This window comes from Pinus tabuliformis, chromosome J (genome assembly GCF_031772625.1).
Source record: "Pinus tabuliformis cultivar Carrire ecotype Pingquan chromosome J, CPIR1, whole genome shotgun sequence".
NCBI lineage: Eukaryota > Viridiplantae > Streptophyta > Pinopsida > Pinales > Pinaceae > Pinus > Pinus tabuliformis.
The window spans coordinates 26142631-26163279 of record NC_142295.1 but is presented as its reverse complement, the minus strand read 5'-3'; the positions used below and the strand labels follow the sequence as shown (position 1 = coordinate 26163279).

Genomic DNA, 20649 nt, shown 5'->3' with positions numbered 1-20649 from the left:
AAGGCTTTCAATAAGCAGTGAAATCTCCTGCATATCTTATTGTAGGTACTAGGTGGGGTGCTGGAAAATGAAATGCTCCCCTATCCTTGTCTCTTGTAGGTGACATAACTCGCAGATTTGTCAGATCATGTGATGTGGTGTTTGGTCTTGGTCCAGAGTCTGTGAGAACCTAGTCAGAATTGCTGAAGGGTTCCTATTGAGAATTATAGTTCGGATAGGAACTTCTGCACATGTGCAGTGTGAACATGCGAGGAGTAGTTGAAGATATTTTCAAAAAAGATACTTTTGGGAAGTAACTCTAATTTTGGAAAAGTCAATGTATTTTGTAATCCGCATTAGTAAAAATGTGAAAGTCTTATTTTTAGCAGTTGAGCCTCATATTGTACTCAGACTAGGAGTAGTCTTAAAAATAGATTCTTCTCTAAAACTATAAAGATACGGCAAGGTAGAGGCTTTTACACACACTTGAGCAGTTGAGTGGCAGAGAGAGCAGCAATGGAGAGGGAAGAGGCTTTCCAGGGCAGCATGCAGTTCGAGACAGCAGTCTGTACATTTCTATACGGTCACACGGAAGTCTGTACTGTCATACAAACTGTCCTGCAGGTTGTACAGCAGTTTTCTGCTGTTTTTGGGTTTTTCAGCAAGCTGTAAAAGCTCAGTTGAGGGTGTTTTTTGGTATCTGTGCATACTTTTTTCTTGAGTAGTATGTGAAGATTTCCTTGTAATTTTTTGCAAAGGAATGAAAAGCTGATTTGAAGGAGTAATTACCTATGTGTATGTGAAATTAATTTCCATGCTTCTGCTGTTTAATTTCGAGCTGTGCCATTGATGCTATGGTCTGAAATTTAATACCAGCATTAATTAAATTCATCAATCTACTTGTTTGATTGAGATCATAAGGACATTAGTCACGTAGGGCTTGAAATTCTAACCTGTTCATGCAATATTCACTTCCCATCCATTTTTGAGATATACAACCCTATGGTTTGTTGATATAGCATACGAACAGTGTGGAGGAGAGTGGGCATCCTTGTTTCATTCCCATTTCACCATTGAAACATTTGAATAAGCCTTCCTTCGTTCTTATTTTTTTTTCTTTTACTTGCTTGTCTAGGTAATGGATTTTTGCACTCCACTCATTAAGGGTTCCTATCTCTACTAGCCTTTCTTATAGTTTCTCCCTTAACGCTTCATTGAATGCCTTTTTGAATCTATTGAACAACATTGTAACTCCTTGTTCTTTTCTCCCATGTTTTCTCTATGAAGTATCTTAAGGTGAGGCAATGATCTATGGTAGAGTGCTGTGGTTGAAATCTCACTTGATTGTCAATTATCTTTCCCTCTTTCTTTTCCCATTTGCTAATTTTCCTTTCAATAATTCCTCTAAATAATATATCAAACATTGGGTTGATCATGATGGTCCTGTAGTGTCAATGGTGGCTTGCTGCATTTGTGAAAGTGGGCGTTGATATGCCCTCCATCAAGGTTCAAGTCTCAATAATGTCATGTTGGCTTATGGATGTGCCATTGTACAATAGTTGGAGTTAAGTGCAAGTCCTGGGCATCTTTGATGGAATAGATACCTGCCACTCATAGTCTCTTAGCTGAAGGAATCCAATTTAATGGTTTTTGGTTGCACTCTCTCTAGATGGGCTAACGTGTGCTCTTTACATTGTGATAAGTGGAATCAAGTCACAAATTAGTGATGGTCTTATACTTAATCATTTTGCTCATGTCCTTTGAATGAGACTTTTGTCCAATAGTCTTGGAAACATTTTGTAGTTATCCGAATAAAAAGTGACACAATGTGTTGGTTGAGTAGATCCTTGCTGCAATTCAAATACTCTACTTGTAGTGCTTTGATATCTCGCACGTTCCTCGAATCCAATCTTCCAATTTCATCTTCTACATCCTCCTTTGTGAAAACTAGCTCTTCCACATTAACTTTTGGTATTCTTTTCCTTTCCGATGGGATCTCATAGATTACTTTTGCATGTGACAGGGAGGGGGAAACCAACCTTGTTAGGTCGATAGGCATGGTCTATTTCATAGTAGTGTTTCCAAAATTTCCATTCTTTAAAAAATAAAAATGTATGCATGGTCTAGATTTAATAATCTAAGAATATTCTTTGTTGTATACACAATCTAACAGATGAAATCAAGGGTTTCCAAACTGTGTTTAAGTGTGTTTGGAACTTCCACTTTGTCCCGGGGTTACAAATTCTGAGCACTACATAAATGAAGTTTCAAGCGATTGGTAAATTAAATAGCACATAAGCTTTTTGATGGCTATTGGCGTTTGTCAACCATTTAATTTATATGGCCGTTCTAGTACTATGTCTGTGGGTAACAATGATATACAATGTTGAAGTTTATGTAGAGTTGTAAATTACGAGGAGTGACAAGTTGCAACCTAACAACCATCTAACAACCAATTGCAATCATTTGTGTCTACCAAATGGAATTTTTTTTGGGACTACTATATGCCAACCCATTTGTCAAGTTTAAAATTATGGGCATTTTCCCCTCTTTAGTAATAAAAATTGAAACACTAGTCAAATAGTTTTATTACTTCATCTCTTCAGTTTGCATGATTGCCTTGTAGATCCCCTAGAGTTCTCGAACAACAAGGCACACAACATGGTTATTCCTTTGTCTTGAATGCCCGTCAACCATGAATTGTGCATTACTAGAAATCCTAATTGCAATATGTTGTCACCCTCTGCAAAATGTGTTTTCAACTGCTAAAAGAGGGCAAAAGAGCAGAGAGGTTTGCAACCATCTTTCAAGCCACAAAATCACTCAAAGCTAAATTGTACCCTCTCCATTGAATAGTGCTCGAAATTAGCTTTACAACGTATATGGAACTCCCCACTCTGGAATCAAAAGTTGGAACAGATTGAAGTTGCCCTTTGAAAGCCAAAAAAACAAAGAGAAAATGACTAAGGGTAAGGTCCAGACATATCGGAGATCGACGTTCACAGGGTGAGGCATGTTGTTACATCAAAGTTAAAACCCTGATTGCGTTCCGCCGATTAAGGGTCTCCGATACAAGGGTTGGCTCGCGGTCACATAAAGAGCCGAGGAACCAAGGGCTAAGCACAAAGGGTGATTGACGATCGCAAGTTTCAAGAGGATGCACCAAGGACATGGATAGGAAATTGTTGATTTGCTGACCTCCGATATTTGGCCAAGCGTGCGGTCTATAGAGGAAAATAAAAGAAAAGGAGCCAAAATATTTAACAAAGGAAAAGGGTTCTCGGACATGAGTCCAAAGGCTCTAGCGCCTTAGGGCTAAGCCCCAGGTCACAACCCCCGGTCATATGAGAAGAAATGCAGAAAGGGGCTAAACCAAAGGGGGCCAAAGGAGATTGGGACTCGCTGTTCTGTAACTCCTTTAAGAGTAAAAGTCCCGATGTAGTAAAGTCTCGGTAGTATGGTACAAAACTTTGAATGCATATGGGTCTATAGTTGCAGTATTAAATGAAGGCATGGAGCAACGGTAAATCAGTATGGGGGCTTAGGAAGACTTAATGCCTCAGCGTGGAGCTCCACTCAGTCATACAATGCAGGACTACTAGGTCAATCTTCGCTTTTGCTCTGTGACAAGCCAACACAGTTGATCGCTACCAACTCCAAAGAGTGGTGAAGCTAGACAGTTGAGGCAAAAACCACAAGAACCGACTGAGCAGCAGGAAAGGCACATCATGGCAGAGACGTGGCTTGATCAGGGGCAATCTCAGAAATGGCATAGGGATACTTCCTCCATCATCATCTAGTTTTCCTTTTCTTATTATTTCTGTAATTTCTGTTTATTCTGTATGTCTTGCACTTTAAAGAAGGAATCAAATCCTGATTAGAATCATTGTGGGCAGCAGAGCTATCGCACGCCAAGACAACTAGTCAAATCGGACAGCTGGCCCTTGGTTGAGATATTTTGTAACTGTTAATTCAAAGCTCCCCCTCTTCTTATAAATAGGGGGAAGAAACACTTAGAAGGGGTTTCGGAATTCTGCACCTGAGGGGTCCAAATTCTGTGATTCCACTTTTGGTTCTATTTGCTTGTTCAGGAGGGACTTGAGCTATGTATTGCTAAATGTAAATGGACTGGTGAATTGGACTCATTTTGAAGGATGAATGAAACTCTTTGGTGATTCCAATTAGAGCAATGTGCAGTATGTTTCCCCTTTGTTTATCACTTCATGTATGTTTTTCTCCCTCTGAAATAGTGTAATGAAGTTGCCGGTTTCACTCTTATTCATGGTTGTATATTTTGTTGCTAAGTAGTAACAATACCTGTGGTAATTACATATTTACTTGTGTTATTCGATAGCCTATAGTACTTGTATGAGCACAGATTTACATATGCTAATTAGTAACAAATGTATTCATGATGTATAGATCTTGGGACCTTAATTAGCGCTCCACTGTTTCTGCCATTCCACCTCTTTAGTCTTCCATACTTCTACCAGAATATTGTTGCTTAGGATTCTGTATTATTCCCAACCCTATGCATCAGATTCCTTCCTTTCTCTCCTCCTCTTCATTTTACTAAAACTCCAATATTAAGCTGCCTATTATTGTGTGTTGGCCACCAGAACCAGACATTTCTCTTTGAGATTGGTCCATTTTACCCCCTGAGCATTTGGATCCATGTATTGGCTTGAGTTTACCTTGATGAAGGCCTATTGAACCAAGCCCCTTTATTATCTTTTCAAACTACGTGACAATTGGAGTGCAACAGAAAGCCCCATTGATAATCTTCCAAAGCACTCCTCTCTTTAAGATGTCCTAGGTACTGGTCTACAATCAACCCAAAGGCTGTCTCTAGGAAGCTTTCTATATCTCCTGAAGCACTTGTGCTATAGGTGCTAGAAAAAGCGACAATATCATTAATTATGTAAATACCACATAGGTAATAATCTTATGAATAGGGTTAATGAAAGCATAACCTATAAAATGTGAGTAGTGCAGAGATAAAATATGAGAGTGATGCTTTAGTTGTTACTAAAATATTTATGTAAGTACACAAATATATCTCCACAACTTTCTCACCTCTTGACAGTTATGACATCAATTGCATTACAGAGGTTCTTATATTTTACACATCCAAGACATGATCCTAGGAAGTCCATTCGCAAAATTGAAAACCTAGTAACCGTTAGATAATTCTACTGACTCTTCCTGGGGAAAGGCTTGTCTGTGCTTTGTTGCATTAACTACATCTGCTTCTCTAGTTCCAAGGTGTCTTGCTTTCCATATTACCTCTTTCAAGACTAATTTGGATAGGAAAGAAAAGCACATAGGTCAAGTTAAGCACTAAGCCGGATGCATCATGCCAGCTCCAAAATTTTAGCACAACCTCTCATAAACAATCACCTATAATTGTCTATCCTCTTAAAGATTAAGCTCATTTAGGGTTAGAAGCAAGAACGATGGTTATTATGTGGGGTATCTCCATAACTTTCCATTTTCATGTTTTCCAGAAAATGATCAAATTGCCTGACTCTTAGAGCCAACCCATATTATCTTGCTTGTGAGGTATAGGATTTTTGACATCCCACTAGTGCAGGTCCATTCTAACTCTGTATCTATTAAGCAACAAGAGGGATAAAGACAAATTGAGATGCAAATCTATTGGTGCCTAAAAGATATTTAGTTAGATTTATCTATGCTAGCATCTCTCTATCTATATATTTATCGATTTACACACACACACACACACACACACACATAGGTCACAGGTTCAAATCTGGTGGGGGGAAGAGTATGTACAGCTTTCTAGACTTGCAGTCAAATTGCTACCCATTGTCCCACAAATAAGGGGGTCTAATACATCAATTTGGTGGTTGGCTTGGCCATGACCTTAAACTTAGATGATTATTATTATAATATATATTATTTTAACCCAAGGGATGATTCCCCATGTTTGTGCGTGGCATCCCTAGTAAACCCATTGGCCTAGACTAGTGCTCCTCACCCAAGGTGAGCCACAGTAGACTCCGTTGGCATAAACTAGCCAAATGTTTAGCAACATTGGTGGCAACTAGTTGGGCTATGTGTGTGTGTGTGTGTTTTTCCTTTGTCCAATCGGCATAGACTACTGCTCCTCACCCAAGGCGATTCACACTAGATTCCATTGGCATGAACTAGCCAAATGCTTAGCAACATTGGTGACAACTAGTTGGGCTAACCCCTTGCGCTATGTGTGTGTATTTTCTTTTCTTTTCTCCAAGGAAACCCTCATGGGATCCCACCACCTTCCCCCTCCCCCTTCCGCAGAATATCCAGGTGGATGGTGATTTGAATACCAACCACAATAGCAGTTGGTAACCTATTGGACTCGACCAAACTCGAACCTTAGCTAGACTAGAACCGCAGACCTGATGATGACCTCTGCATTGAAATAGTTTGTTCGAATTCATTGAGCTAACATGCTTGGTATTCTTTTGTTTTCTTTTCTTACATAACAATATGGATTTATTTATTTATTATTATACTATTTTGGTTTGTCATTTCATCTAACTGATTGAGTTAACCTTCTCGGCTACACACACACACAGATGCTTGGTATTCTTTTCTTAAATTTCCTTTAACATTATGAATTATTATAATATTTTCATTTGTCATCTTGTCTACTTTTGGCAGTTTTTTTTGGCTTCTTTAAATATTATATTCGGGTGACGTATGATGTGTCACATCAGCATTAAACATGGACATTACACATCTCCCTCATACTGGATTGTTGAATGCACCTTCTCTCAGTGCAGTTATTTCGTATTGTATGCGAGTGTTAAGATAAATGCTATTGAATCAATAATGAGCCCTTTGTGAAACCACATTGAACCATGGACTATATCCCTCTCTCTTGTGTTTTCTAGTATGCTTTCATTCAGTTGTATACAGCCACCCCTACTTTGGGGACATATCTAAAGCTGTCTCTTCAAAGGGTTTTATCTTTTGTTCTACTTTGTGCCGGCAATGCATTGTTGAATAGTAATTGATGCCCATTTTCCACTAATGGTTGTATCTTTTGTTTTCTTTTGTCATTGCACAGGATAAATGGCGGAATATGAGTGTTACTGCAAATGGTTGGGGTTCAAGGGAAAAGGCAAGACTGGCACTCAAAAGAAGCAAATACATTGCAAAGCAATCTGGCAGGCAACTTGCGCTTAGTGCGTTAAGCAATGGAAATATGGATGTTGTGGTTACTAAGCCCTTGTCAACTGTCAATCCATATTTTCCAAGCTCAAATACCAAAAGATCTATTTCAAGGTTAGAAATTTATGATTGGGCTGGTCGGGTCTTTTCCTCTTCCTGTTATATTTTGGATTAAAACAGACCATTGAACACATGACAAAGTTCTTTCCTTTTGTGTGTAGCGTTCTATTTTTGCAGTATTAGATTTAGTGGTCTTGTCCAAATCATATTTGCAGCACATCATTGTTTTGAAATCAAGTTCATTAAATAGGGATCTGTTTAGGTATTGCTGTCATTGCTCTTGGTGTAACAGTCATAAATAACTTAAAGCCTGAAAGAGAAGGGAGCTATATTATAATCCATATAGGGCCAGGGGTTTCACCTCATTATTTTAAAGATAAATTGGTTAAGAATGTACCTAATTCTGCACATGCGATATTTATTAAGAATGCACCAAATAATGCAACTACTTTAACTAGATGAAAGGATAATCTGCTATAAATACTAGCTGGTGATATGATATTAAAACAATGCTTCAATAGAAAGGCTTCATATGTGAGTATTGTGTCAAAGCTCAAAAGCATTAAATGGCAATACCTGGTGAAAAAAGTGCCCTGCATTGCATTTTAATGTCGCAGTGGGGAAACAATATCTGCTTCGAAGAAGATAAAGAATAGCTACTAATTTCCAATTTTTTTGACAGCACTTCAACAGACATGAGCAGCTCTTCCATCCCTTCACATATCTTTCTATAATATGTTCTGTTAATTTTAGTCTTAAATCTCTTTTTGTTTTGCTTGATGCAAATAATAGTAATGCGACTTGTGAAGGGAAAAATATTAATTTTTCTTATATAAGAGCGGTAATTTATTTATTCTACAGATTATGCAATATCATGCCTATTTGCTTGTCCAGGTTAGATAAGCTGATTTTGGATGCAGTCTTCACATTGAAGGAGCCAAATGGATCTAACAAATCTGCAATTGCAACATATATTGAGGTTATTTCATTTGAACCTTACCTAGGCATGTGCTTGTACCAGGAAGAGAATTTGATGGGCAGGTAGCAATGTAGCATTATTGTGCTTATGCCAGGTATATAGTTCAGTTAAAAGATTATGGGATCCGAGGATCTTGCCTTCATCGTCTGTTTTAATTCTAATTTTATCATTGCAATTGTCTTTTTTCAAGCAAATACATTCCATTATTGGAAAAATATGCGAAGTTGCTAATAAGGCCAACCATCACAGAACAACCAGTTTTCCTCTGTGGATTTATCATTACATGATAGACTGATAGCTTCCTAGGTGCAGGCAGATACATGTCAGAGAAACATGCTAAAGCTTTATAATTTGGCATCCAAAGTCTAATATAACTATTAATTTCACTGACTTTGACTAAATCAAACTATCCTAGATGGTTAAACTAGAAAACATGTCGAAAGACTGGACCTTATGCCTTCCTCACCATCTTAACAGCACAATTGATGTTGTCAAGATGTCTTTCTCCGTTTTAATGACTCTCTTAGCCACGCATTAGATTGGAGTTATCTATTATAGCCTTGGTATTCTAGAACATTGCCTTCATCTTACCATCTACTCTTTCATCTCTCTCTACTTTCCTCCCCCTTCCTGCACCTCCCCAGCCCATCTCGCCATCCCCCTGCACCACCTTTCTCTTTAATAGAAATTATGCTGCATCTTATACCACCTGCCTTAAGGAGTTGCTCCCTTCCATTTCCCACTTCAGGTCACTAGACACCACCACAACCAAATATCAGATACTTTCCTCGGCCCTTGTGGAAGCAACCCTTGACTCCTACCCTCACTCTACTCGTCGTCACATCTATAAATCTATCCCTGGCTCTTGCCCCATGAACTGCTGGTTTGATGATGAATGCAAATCCCTCGACAAACAACTCTGACTCACTCTCGCTCATGACACATATTCCTCCTCTGACCTCAGCAAAGCATATTACAATTTCATATGCTGTAAAAACAAATATCTCTTCGGAGATGACAGATATTTGTGATGCCCTCCACCACTCCCTGGAAGAATTTTGGCTTGCCCTTTTTCCACGATCACATACTATTTCATCCTACCTTGACCCCAAATGTTCTCCCACATTACCTTTATGTGCGGTATTCCTGGACAACCTCCCACTCATGTCTCCCCCCCTTCACTTGCTACCTTGTCTCTGAGTGGGACATTAGGAGAGCACTTAGAGCTATGTGTACCATCAAAGCAACTAATAAGGAAGTACTTTAGGTTGAATTCCTCAAGCAAGGCATCTAGTCCCTTGATTCCCATATCGCCAATTTATTCAATCAAGTGGTATTTTTAGGCTTTCCCCTCTCTTGGACCAGACATATTATTCATGCGATCCACAAATCAGGGAGCATCACTGATCCAAACAACTACTAGACTATTATGGTGGGCCATACATTCTCCAAACTCTATGCCACAATCTTACACGAATGGTTTTCTGAGGAGCTAGGGAGTTGCCATCTCGGGGCTGGAGGACAAGCAGGCTTCTGCCCCAACTATTAGAGGATTTATCACATCTTCACACTCCGTGCCCTTATTGAGGAGACTTGTCATTGCTCTTTGAAGGTCTATAATTGTTTTGTAGACTTCTAGAAATCATTTGACATAGTCTCGAGAGAGGCATTATTCCAGCGACTCCACGACATTGGCATATTAGATATCGTATTGGCAACCATCATGAGACTATATGAGTCAGTTTTGGGATGCCTCAGGACCGCACGTGGCCTCTAAGACCTCATCCAGAGTACTATCTGGGTAAAACAGGGGTGCCCCCTCTTGCCAAACATCTTTGGGATCTATATTGATGAGATAGAGTCCTTCATGAGCATATACAGGAGGGGCATGGCTGTCTTCTACATTGGATGTGGATCTTCTTGCTCCTATTTACCGATGACTTGTTCTTGTTGGTCTCTACTCCCGAGGGCATACAAAGATGACTTCATGCATTGGCTACATTTTGTGATCTTTGACATAGTCAACTTGGGTAAAACTATGGTCTTGATCTTCATTGCATCAAAGAGGTCTCTTATAGACTTACATTTCTACTATGGAGGGGTAGAGATTGAGATCACCATTTGACTTAGGAGCCTAGTTCATAAGGCCTCATTTTCGTTTGCGGTAGGCCCTCTATCCTCAACTCAATAAAGGGTATGGTTCCTTGGCCCTCATCGAGAGGCAATGTTGCCAGGTACAATTTTAGACATCTTGACCAAACTCTATCTCACAGAGGTGATTATCAGACCCATATTTCTTTATGGCTTTGAGATTTGGGGGCTGAGCTTGTCGTAGGCAGACTGGACTAAGTTGGAGAGCATATAGACCTTGCTTCTTAGGCATATCATTCAATGTAAACGGATGATTTTGCAACTCATCATTTAGGCAGAGTTCAGAGTCCATCCCTTTCGCCTTGAGGTCTTTTTTCGTTTGGTTTCTTTCCTCCATAGAGTTTGATGTTTTAAAGATTTTGCCATTGGGAGAGAAAGTTATCCCTATCTTGTACTTTACTTCTTCGAAGGTCTACCTATAGATCCTTCTTTTGGTCGGACAAAAGGTTGGCTCTCAGAGGAGTTTTGGTTTAGAAAATACTTCTTGTGATGATGAATGAATGAGTTCCAAAGAGGTCGAACTTGTCTCTTATATAGCTGTCCAAGAGGATTGAATAGGTGCCACTTGGAGGGCTAAGTCGACTTGTCCAATGAGGCTCGACTTGGTCATCCTGTGGACTTATGACTCATAATAAAAGTTCAAATTCTCTTTCTTTTAAATTTCCAAATGGGACGACTTAAATGATTTTTCTTTTGACTCAAAAATAAATTCTTTTGGCTCTAGCATGAAGAACATGCTTGAAAAAATATAACAAATACATCAATGATAAATATATATTATGAAGACCGAACCTATTTACAATTTCAACACTCCCTCTTGAGGTATTCGTAATGACTCATTGGGATATTCTCAAGTTGAAGACTTCTATAAGAAAGGATCCAGATTGATAAGCATTGCTATAAACATCATCATGGCCAACTTTGTCAAATTACCAAGGCTTTGACAAGTAAGCTCTATCTCTCCACTAGATCATAGCACAATGCTGGGAGGCATTCAACAGGACACCACACATTTGCCTCTATGAGGCACATACTCCACCTATGTTCCTTAGAGTATGTCTTCCACAACACCATTTCCTAATTTGATGTCATAGTACTTGACACAAGGAAATGTCGGTCCACCGAACCATTCTTAAACCGAGTCAATGTACTTGACTTAGGGTGTTAATCCTAATCGGTCACAGTACATGACACAAGAATGTCAGTCCATGATGCTTATCCAATCTACCATTCTCCCTATCTGGGTCCATGTACTTGACTTAGGGTGTTAATCCTAATCAGTCACAGTACATGACACAGGGAGAAAAAAATAGGTGTCCATCCTCACTCCCTTTCAATTTGGGAGGAATTTTTCACAAGTCCAAGCCTGTTTCAGAAGTACTCATGCTTCCCTTATGTCAACTCCCTGTTCATCTGTGTAGATCTGTTGTAGTTTCTCTACTCACATCTCTACAGTATCTCGAATCATAATGTGCTTCAACCTTCCATGAAAAACCAGGTTCTCTGACAATATTTATACAACTTTGATCATTACAAAGTATCATGGTTGAATCCAACACGCTATTAGATAGTCCATCAAATATTTTACGGAGCCAAATTGCTTCAAAGCTAACTACATAAATTGCCATTCCTTCTGCCTCCACAATGCTTAGTGCAACATGTTGAAAAATGTAACTAAGTTCGATCTTCATAATTATCATTGTACTTGTGTCAATATGCATTTCATGTAATAAAAAAAAGAAGGAAAATAAATTTTATTATTATTTTCTTGTCAAAGCATGTTCTTCATGCTTCTAAGGTTTATTGAGTCAAAAAGAAAAGTGTCATGTGTCAAGTCCCATTTGGACTATTTGTAAGAAAAGGAAAAAAATATTTTGAGTAAAGAAGAGTCATTTTGTCACCACAAGACCAAGTCGGCCCTGCCTGGACAAGTCGGCCTAGAAGTGGCACCTATTCGACCTCCTGGACAACTATAATTAGAAGAGACTTCAACCTCATTTGATCCCTCACTAACTCATCAATTTCTATGCAAGAAAAGGAAAGAGAAGAAAAATAAATAGAGAGAAATCGAAGTTTTTCTTGTTTCTGTCACATGTGCGAAGGTGCTCGGGCAACTCTACGAATTACTGGGATGAAATTCTTGTTTCTGTTCACACGTGCAAAGGTGTTGGGGCAACTCTGTGAAGTTGTAGATCCAAAATTTTGTGCTTGATTAGATTTGACGAGGTTTGACCAACTTTGACTTTTGTTGACTTTGATTTGGTTGGAGGAGATTTGAAGGAGGGTTGACTTGGTTCTTTCTTGAGGTCTTGGTCTTGGGTCTTGGATATCTCACTTTGATATGATTTTATAAGAAGAGAAGTTGTTTTGGGTTTTCCCCCTTGTGGGGTTTTGCCTTGGCTTGGAGCCTACATCTTGTGCTTTGTCTTTTGTGATCTTCATGTACTTTATATTTTGGTAATTGCTTGATGAAGAAGACATAATAAAAGTAATAAAAGCCAACAAACATTCACAAGTAATTATCAAGTAAGAGGAATCAACCCTAATCTACTAGCATATTGATTTCTCAACATGGTATCAGAGCTAAGGTGAAGGAAGGACAACTTGAAGATCACATTTTGTTGGCATTCTTGTTTGAAGACATTCTTGAAGCAACTATCTTCTCTCTCCCTCTCCAATGGCAAGATACATGAAGGAAGGTCTCAAGACTCTTAGGAGTCTCCTTGAATCTATCAAAGGTTGCATCATCAAGTTCATCTCCAAGCTATCTAAAGAAGTCATGGATGGAAGTTTTTATTTTGCTCTTACAGGTTCATTTGAAGATGATAATACATGGGTAATTGATAGTGGAGCTTCAAGGCACATGACAGGGGAATGTGGTCAACTCAAAACTCTATCAAAAGGAAACTCTTCTCACTCAGTGGAACTTGGAGACAAGAATAGCTACTCAGTTAAAGGGATTGGATCTACCTCAGAGCTGGAATCCAGTGGAAATATTCATCTCAACAATATCCTCTATGTTGCAGGTTTGAAAAAGAACTTGCTTTCTATTTCTTGCTTAGAAGATAAAGGTGATAGGGTGGCATTTGTTGATGGCAAAGTTATTGTTTGGGCTAAGGGATCTAGTATTGAAAATGCAAGGACTATTGGGATTCATGAGGGGAGGTTTTATAGACTTCTAATTCCTCCTCCTCAAGCTCTAGTACATTTAGACATCAACTCTTGTTACAAGATATTGCCATCATTGAATCAAATGGTTACTGGTATAGCTCAATTGAAAGAAAATCATGGAGTCTGTAAGGGATCTGCCCCTGGCAAGAATGTGAAGAAACCTTTTACTAGCAGTAACACAAGATCCAAGGAAATTTTAGATCTCATACACTTCGATGTTTGTGGACCTATGGCAGAGAAGTCACTTGGTGGTCATCAATACTATGTAACCTTTATTGATGACCAGTCTAGAGAAACTTGGATATACCTCCTAAAGTCTAAGGATGAAGTATTCGAGAAATTCCAAGAGTTTAAGGCAGAGGTAGAAAATTTGACATAAAAGAAGATCAAAACACTGAGATAAGATAATGGTGGAGAATATACTTCTAGAGAACTTGTGTTTTTTTGCAAAGAAGTAGGAATTAAGAGGGAGCTGATAGTTCTATACAATTCTTAATTGAATGGTGTCGCTGAAAGGAAGAATCGATCCATTAAAAAATGTGTTAGAGCCATGCTACATGACCAAGACCTTCGCAAGTTCTTATGGGGAGAAGCTTCTATAACAATAGTCTGTATACAAAATCAAAGTCCTCATAGAATTATTGATGATATGACCCTTGAAGAAGCATTCACAAGGAAGAAGCATTCACAAGAAAGAAGCCAAATGTTGATCATCTCCGAATTTTTGGATGTCTCGTTTACATTCACATTCCCAAGGATAAAAGGAAGAAGTTGGACCTGTCTACCGGTCTTGTATAAAAGGCATCTTTGTTGGATATAACACCTCATCAAAACATCAAGGAAGAATGTCGTATTGAAGTAAGCAAGGATGTCATTTTTGATGAAAGCGTTGCATACAAGAAGTCCAAGGACATCCCATTGATTCTGATGAAGAAGAAGAACCTATCTTTACAAATGAAAAAGTTTCAAGGCAAGATAATATTCCAGAACCTCCAACTAATCATGAAGAAATTTGAGGACCACGTGAACCTGTGCAGCCAGTCATCATTCCATAAACTCGAAAAAGGCCAGCTTGGTTAAGTTCAACTCTACAAGAAGCCAAAGGACATGCAACAACGAAAGGGACGTTCAGAGAAAACAAGAAGCCTAAGAGATATTCAAGTTATGTAGCTTAGATGACTAAACTTATTGAAGCAGAACCTACCTCTTATGATAAGGCAACCAAGCATCAAGAATGGAAAAATGCAAGGCAAGAAGAATACTAGTCGATAATGAAGAACGATGTTTGGGAAATTGTTCCTAGACCTAAAGACAAATTAGTTGATGGAAGTATTGACAAGTATAAGGCAAGGTTTGTGGTAAGAGGATTCTCTCAACAAGAAGGAATTGATTATGAAGAAACTTTGGCTCCAACAACCATTAAATCACTCATTTCTATTGCAGCTACTATGAGATGGAACATTCATCAAATGGACGTAAAAACATCCTTTCTGAATGGAACGATTGATGAAGAAGTCTACATTGAGCAACCCCAGGGATTTAAAGTTCATGGTAAGGAAACACGTGTTTGCAGATTGAAGAAGGCTCTATATGGCTTGAAGCAAGCCCCTAGAGCATGGTATGCCAAGATGGATGCATATTTACTAAGACTTGGTTTCGTCAAAAGTTCTGTAGATCCTAATCTCTACATCAAGGTGGTAAAGAATGAATTCGCGATCATGTTACTCTACGTGGGTGACCTACTAATAACAAGTGTGGAGCGTCATATTCAAGAATGCAAGAAGCAAATTGCAGCGAAATTTGATATGAAGGACCTTGGACTAATGCATTACTAGTTGGGGCAAGAAGTATGGTAGAAACTTGGTGAGATCTATGTTGGTGAAGGGAAATATGTGATCAAAGATCTTGTAGAAATTTGGTATGATGGATAGTAAACCTATGACAACTCCGATGATAACTATTTTGAAGAAGTTAAGAAATTCAGATTCAAGCCTTGTTGATCCTACGTCCTACCAACAATTAATTGGCTCCTTCTTGTATCTTGTGAACACCCGACCCAACATATGTTTCGGAGTGAACATTCTTAGTCAATTTCAGATGGAGCTAAGGCATGATCATTGGATAGCAGCTAAACATATTTTGAGATATCTTCGTGGGACTATACATCACTGTCTAAGATATGCTGGTAATGAGATACAATTATTGGGCTACACAAATTCAGATTGGGTAGGCAGTGACACAGATGGAAAGAGCACTACTGGTGGATGTTTTAGTTTGGGATCTTCTATGTTTTCATGGATGAGCAGGAAACAAGATTCAATTGCATTGAGTAGTGCTAAAGCTGAATATATAATAGCCAATGAAGTTGGTAGAGAAGTTGTTTGGCTTCAAAAGTTACTTGCAGATTTGTTTGAAGGACCTTTGGATCCTACTATCATATATTGTGACAACTAGAGCTGCATAAGGTTGATAGAGGACCCAGTTTTTCATGTTAGGACAAAGCATATCAATAATAAGTACCACTATATTTGAAGCTTGGTACAGGATGGGGTTGTGAAGCTACAATACATCTCCACAGACGAACATGTAGCTGACATATTGACAAAGTCTCTTCCGAATAGGAAGCTTGAGTATTTGAGAGACAAGCTTGGGCTTGTGGATATTTCCTCCCTGGTTGAGAGGGAGTGAGGAGGAACACTGTATTCTCCATGTTTCATGCATTATGGCCAGGACTAACAACTATAAGCCTAGTGAAGGCACTAGTAGGGAAAATGGAGGATTGGATAAGCATCTGGAACTGATACTCCTTAAGGAATGGTATCCAAGATAGGAGTAGTCCCGAGGACCGATACTCTTTGAGGATTGGGAATCCAAGATAAGAGTAGTCTCGAGGACTGATATTCTTTGAGGATGGGGTGATATCCAAGATAAGAATAGTCTTGTAAGGACATACCTGGTGAACATCCGGATGGGGTATGTGCCTTGAGAGGCGATGGTGGTGTCCAAATGTATGCCTCCCAACTTTGTGCTCTAATCTAGTGGATAGTTAGAGCTTGTTAGTCAAGGCCTTGCTATTTTGTAATTGACAATGCTGGTTATGATGATGCTTATCAATTTGAACTCTTCTTATGAGAATATTTCAAATTGAGAGTATCCTTGTATCTTGTTATTTAATTATGAATAGGAGTCATCTACGGAGGCGGAGGAATTGCCCGGACGGCTAAAAGTGGCCAGAATCCGAGCAAAACAATTTCAAAAAATCTTGCAGTGGCAGTTTTTGAATCATGTTTTTGATGGTGGAAATGGATTCATCACCATCAAAAACCTCTTGGGAACCCAAAATATTGAAGTTTAACAACGATAACTTGGATTTAGAAAAATTCCTGCTGGATTTTATCAAAATATAGTTGGAATTTCCATGATTTTCAGGGCAAAAAAGCAGTCTGGTTCAACTACGACATTTTGAATGCCTCCCTAGTTAAAAGGGAGTGTTGAAAAATGTAACTAGGTTTGGTCTTCATAATTATCATTGTACTTGTATCAATATGTATTTCATGTAAAAACAAAAAGAAGAAAAATATATTTTATTATTATTTTCTAGTCAAAGCACGTTCTTCATGCTTCTATGGTTTATTGAGTCGAAAAGAAAAGTTGTCATGTGTCAAAGTCCCATTTGGACTATTTGTAAGAAAAATAAAATTTTTATTTTGAGTCAAAAAGAGTCATTTTGTCACCACAAGACCAAGTCGGCCTTGGTGGACAAGGCCAAGAAGAGGCACCTTTTCGATATCTTGGCCAACTATAAATAGAAGAGAATTCAACCTCATTTGATCACTCACTCGCTCATCGATTTCTGTGCAAGAAAGAAGAAGAAAGAGAGCAAAGGCCAAGGAAAGAGAAGAAGAATAAAGGAGAGAAAAAATGAACTTTTGCTTGTTTTCGTTCACACGTGCAAAGGTGTTGGGGCAACTCTGTGAATTATAGGGCCGAAATTCTTGTTTCTATTCACATGTGCGAAGGTGCTGGGGCAACTTTGCAAAGTTGCATGTCCGAAATTTTGTGCTTGATCAGATTTGATGAGGTTTGACCAGCGTTGAATTTTGTTGACTTTGATTTGGTTGGAGGAGATTTGAAGGAGGGCTGACTTGGTTCTTTGTGGAGGTCTTGGTCTTAGGTCTTGGATATCTCACTTTGATGTGATTCTATAAGAAGAGAAGTTGTTTGGGTTTTCCCCCCTTGTGGGGTTTTGCTCTGGCTTGGAGCCTACATCTTGTGTTCTTTGTCTTTTGTGATCTTCATGCACTTTATATTTTGGTAATTGATTGATGAAGAAGACATAATAAAAGTAATAAAAGCCAATAAACATTCACAAGTAATTATCAAGTAAGAGGAATTAACCCTAATCTACTAGCATATTAATTTCTCAACACAACAAAATCCTGCTTCATGCTCTTCCAAGAAACCATACCAGATCCCAAGTAGAAACAACCACTAGTAATACCTTTTTCTTATCATCAACATTGCTAGCCAATCAATGTAGCCTTTAATCAAATGTATCAGGGAACCAATCAACGACCGGTACAATGATGGATCGAAACTTCTTAGCTTCTTCAAATTGATTTGTTATCATTCCAAACTTCCAGAGGATCTTGATTACATGCTTCCTTTGATCAAGGAAGATTTCATCAGTTTTCTGCCAAACCTCAGGTCCCAAGTAGTAGTGTATCAATCCAAGATCCTTCATGTCAAATTCTGCTTCCAGCTCCCAATGACGGCAACACCTTCTCCTCTAACTTATGAGTCCTTTCATCACAAACAAATCATTCAATCAATCCCAGAGTACGAGGTTTTCTCTAATCATGTGGCTCCCTTTTCATGTCCTTAAAAAATCTGAGGCAAATGCCTTATCATGAACTTCTTCCTTTTACTGGGAGAATTCTCTCAAATCTTGGTTTGCTATGTCCTTCCAATTCTTTCATCTGTTGTCAAAGTCTAGGCAAACATTGCCATTGACTTGCAATCCTCATTATCTTTTGAGAAAAGTCTGCTTCCTTTTAAACTGAAATGCTCTGCACTAGTCAACGTCTATATATTATAGTAGGATATAAGTTCGGATCAGCTTCATTGGAATTTGGAGTGAGTGTCTTCATAAAAAATCAACTCCTTCTGTTTGGAAAAATCTGTCTTGAATTTCTATATTGTTGCAAGCTAGATCTTAACTTTTCTTAGACATATTTCAAAACAAATAGACCACAAGTTCTTTGCTTTTCTCTTCTTCTATCTACCAAAGTCTTGGCTGCCTTTATTATAAACCTGTAATCCTTGCTTCTTTGCAAGATATATTAGCTTCCTTTGGATCTTCATGAAGAGATTGTCTACTTTCCTAAGAGTTTCTACCATGCAACTGCTTACTTCAATCAATAAGTATTTCTACTAAGGCTTTTTATGTAGACAACATTCAACGAGGCTTATTCTTATAAGAATATATACTTCAAAGGATCGATTTTTCCAATAGATGACCAAGAGCTCCCTCTTAATTTCAATTCCTTGAACTATTCCAGACAAACTTCTTTTGCAAATTCCAAATACACTAGCGTTCATAGGTCATGTAATTATCTTGCCATTAATAAGTTCTATTCTGACTATAATCTTCTAAACATGAAATGAAAAGTAAGCTTTTACTTCAAACCTGGTACAAGAGTGGATGTGGGATTATTACTATGTACACCTGCCATGTTCTTCATTAACTTTAATAGTAGAGATCCTTGTGATTTTCATCTTTGGGTTTCTTTAGAGCTTCTGCATCTTCAACTATTGATGCTTCATGTCTTTCCTTCCTCTTATTGTTCTTAGGACAATCTCTCTTGTAATGCCCATATTCACGACAACCATAGCATTGGGCTTTGGACATATCTTTATTTCCTCGAGATTTGTTACCAATATTTTTGTTATGAGGTCCAATTTCCTTCTTTCCAAGCTTCCTCCTTGATTTTGCTGCAAAAGCTTGAGAATCTTCATTATGAGGTTGAGTATTGCTTTTAGCCATCAATCTTGATTCCTCTTAAGTGCAAGTAGCCAATAACTCTTCAAAAGTAGGAGTTTCCTTTCTAGCATAAATGCCTCCAACAAAACCATCCCAAGTTTCAAGTAAAGCATTGATTATAGTGGTGATCAATTCAGAATCAGATATAGTTTCACCAACCCCTTGAAGTTGATCTCTAATTTTTGATATCTTCATAAAATATGAAGCCACATTGTCCTCCTTTGTCATCCTTGTTCCATAGAGTTGATTCCTCAAAGATATCTTATGACCTGTTGTGTTGATGGAGTACAAGCTCACCAAAGTATCATAAACTTCCTTGGATGTAGACAATTCTGAAACAAAAGTAATGAGGTGGTCTTTGATGGATTCAAAGAGAATCCTTTGAGCTCTGATTTCTCCTTTATTATACTTGGCCACTTCTTGAGCATTGTTTTTATCTGGCGGTGGAACTTTGCATTCAAAAATTTGCATGACTTCATTTTCTATAAGGACTAGATCAATTTTTTCTTCCAAGCTTTGAAATTAGATGCACCTTCAAGCTTGTTGCCTTCTTTGCAGATAGATGCCATTTGATCATAAGTATTAGACATAGAGAATAGAAGAGTACTTACTTGAAAGTGAGAGAGAGTTGCTACAAGGATGTCTTCAGTTAAGAGTGCCAATAAATTGTGATCTTCAAGCTTCCTTCCTTCACCTTAGCTCTAATACCATGTTGAGAAACCAAGTGCAATGTAGTCTAACACTTAATTCCTCTTCTTGATAATTACTTATGAAAATTAAATGTCTTTTTATTACTTCTTATGTCTTCTTCATCAAGCAATTATACATTTGTTCAATCATTCAAGGAAATAGAGATTACAATGAGACAAGAGACACCAAAAATTACTATTAGGCCAGTGGCCAGGGCAAAACCCACAAGGTGGAACCCGAAAATCCTTTCCTTATAAAGTCAGATCAAAATGAAAGATATCCAAGTCAAGAACCAATACCAAACTGCCACCAAGATACCAAGTCAAACCCTCCTCCAAGTCACCTCCAAAGTCAAAGTCAATGTTGGTCAAACTGCTTCAAATCTGGTCAAACT

At 38.3% G+C, this 20649-nt stretch overlaps 1 protein-coding gene across 1 annotated transcript in view; it reads left to right on the top strand.

Annotated features, from left to right (window-relative positions):
* Positions 1–20649, top strand: part of LOC149225254 (telomere repeat-binding factor 1-like) — a 70776-nt gene that overhangs the window by 11888 nt on the left and 38239 nt on the right. Inside the window, exons 3-4 of the mRNA XM_089377020.1 lie at positions 7058–7275; positions 8116–8200. Coding sequence (XP_089233146.1) covers positions 7058–7275; positions 8116–8200 — 303 coding nt within the window. The remainder of the gene's footprint in view (positions 1–7057; positions 7276–8115; positions 8201–20649) is intronic.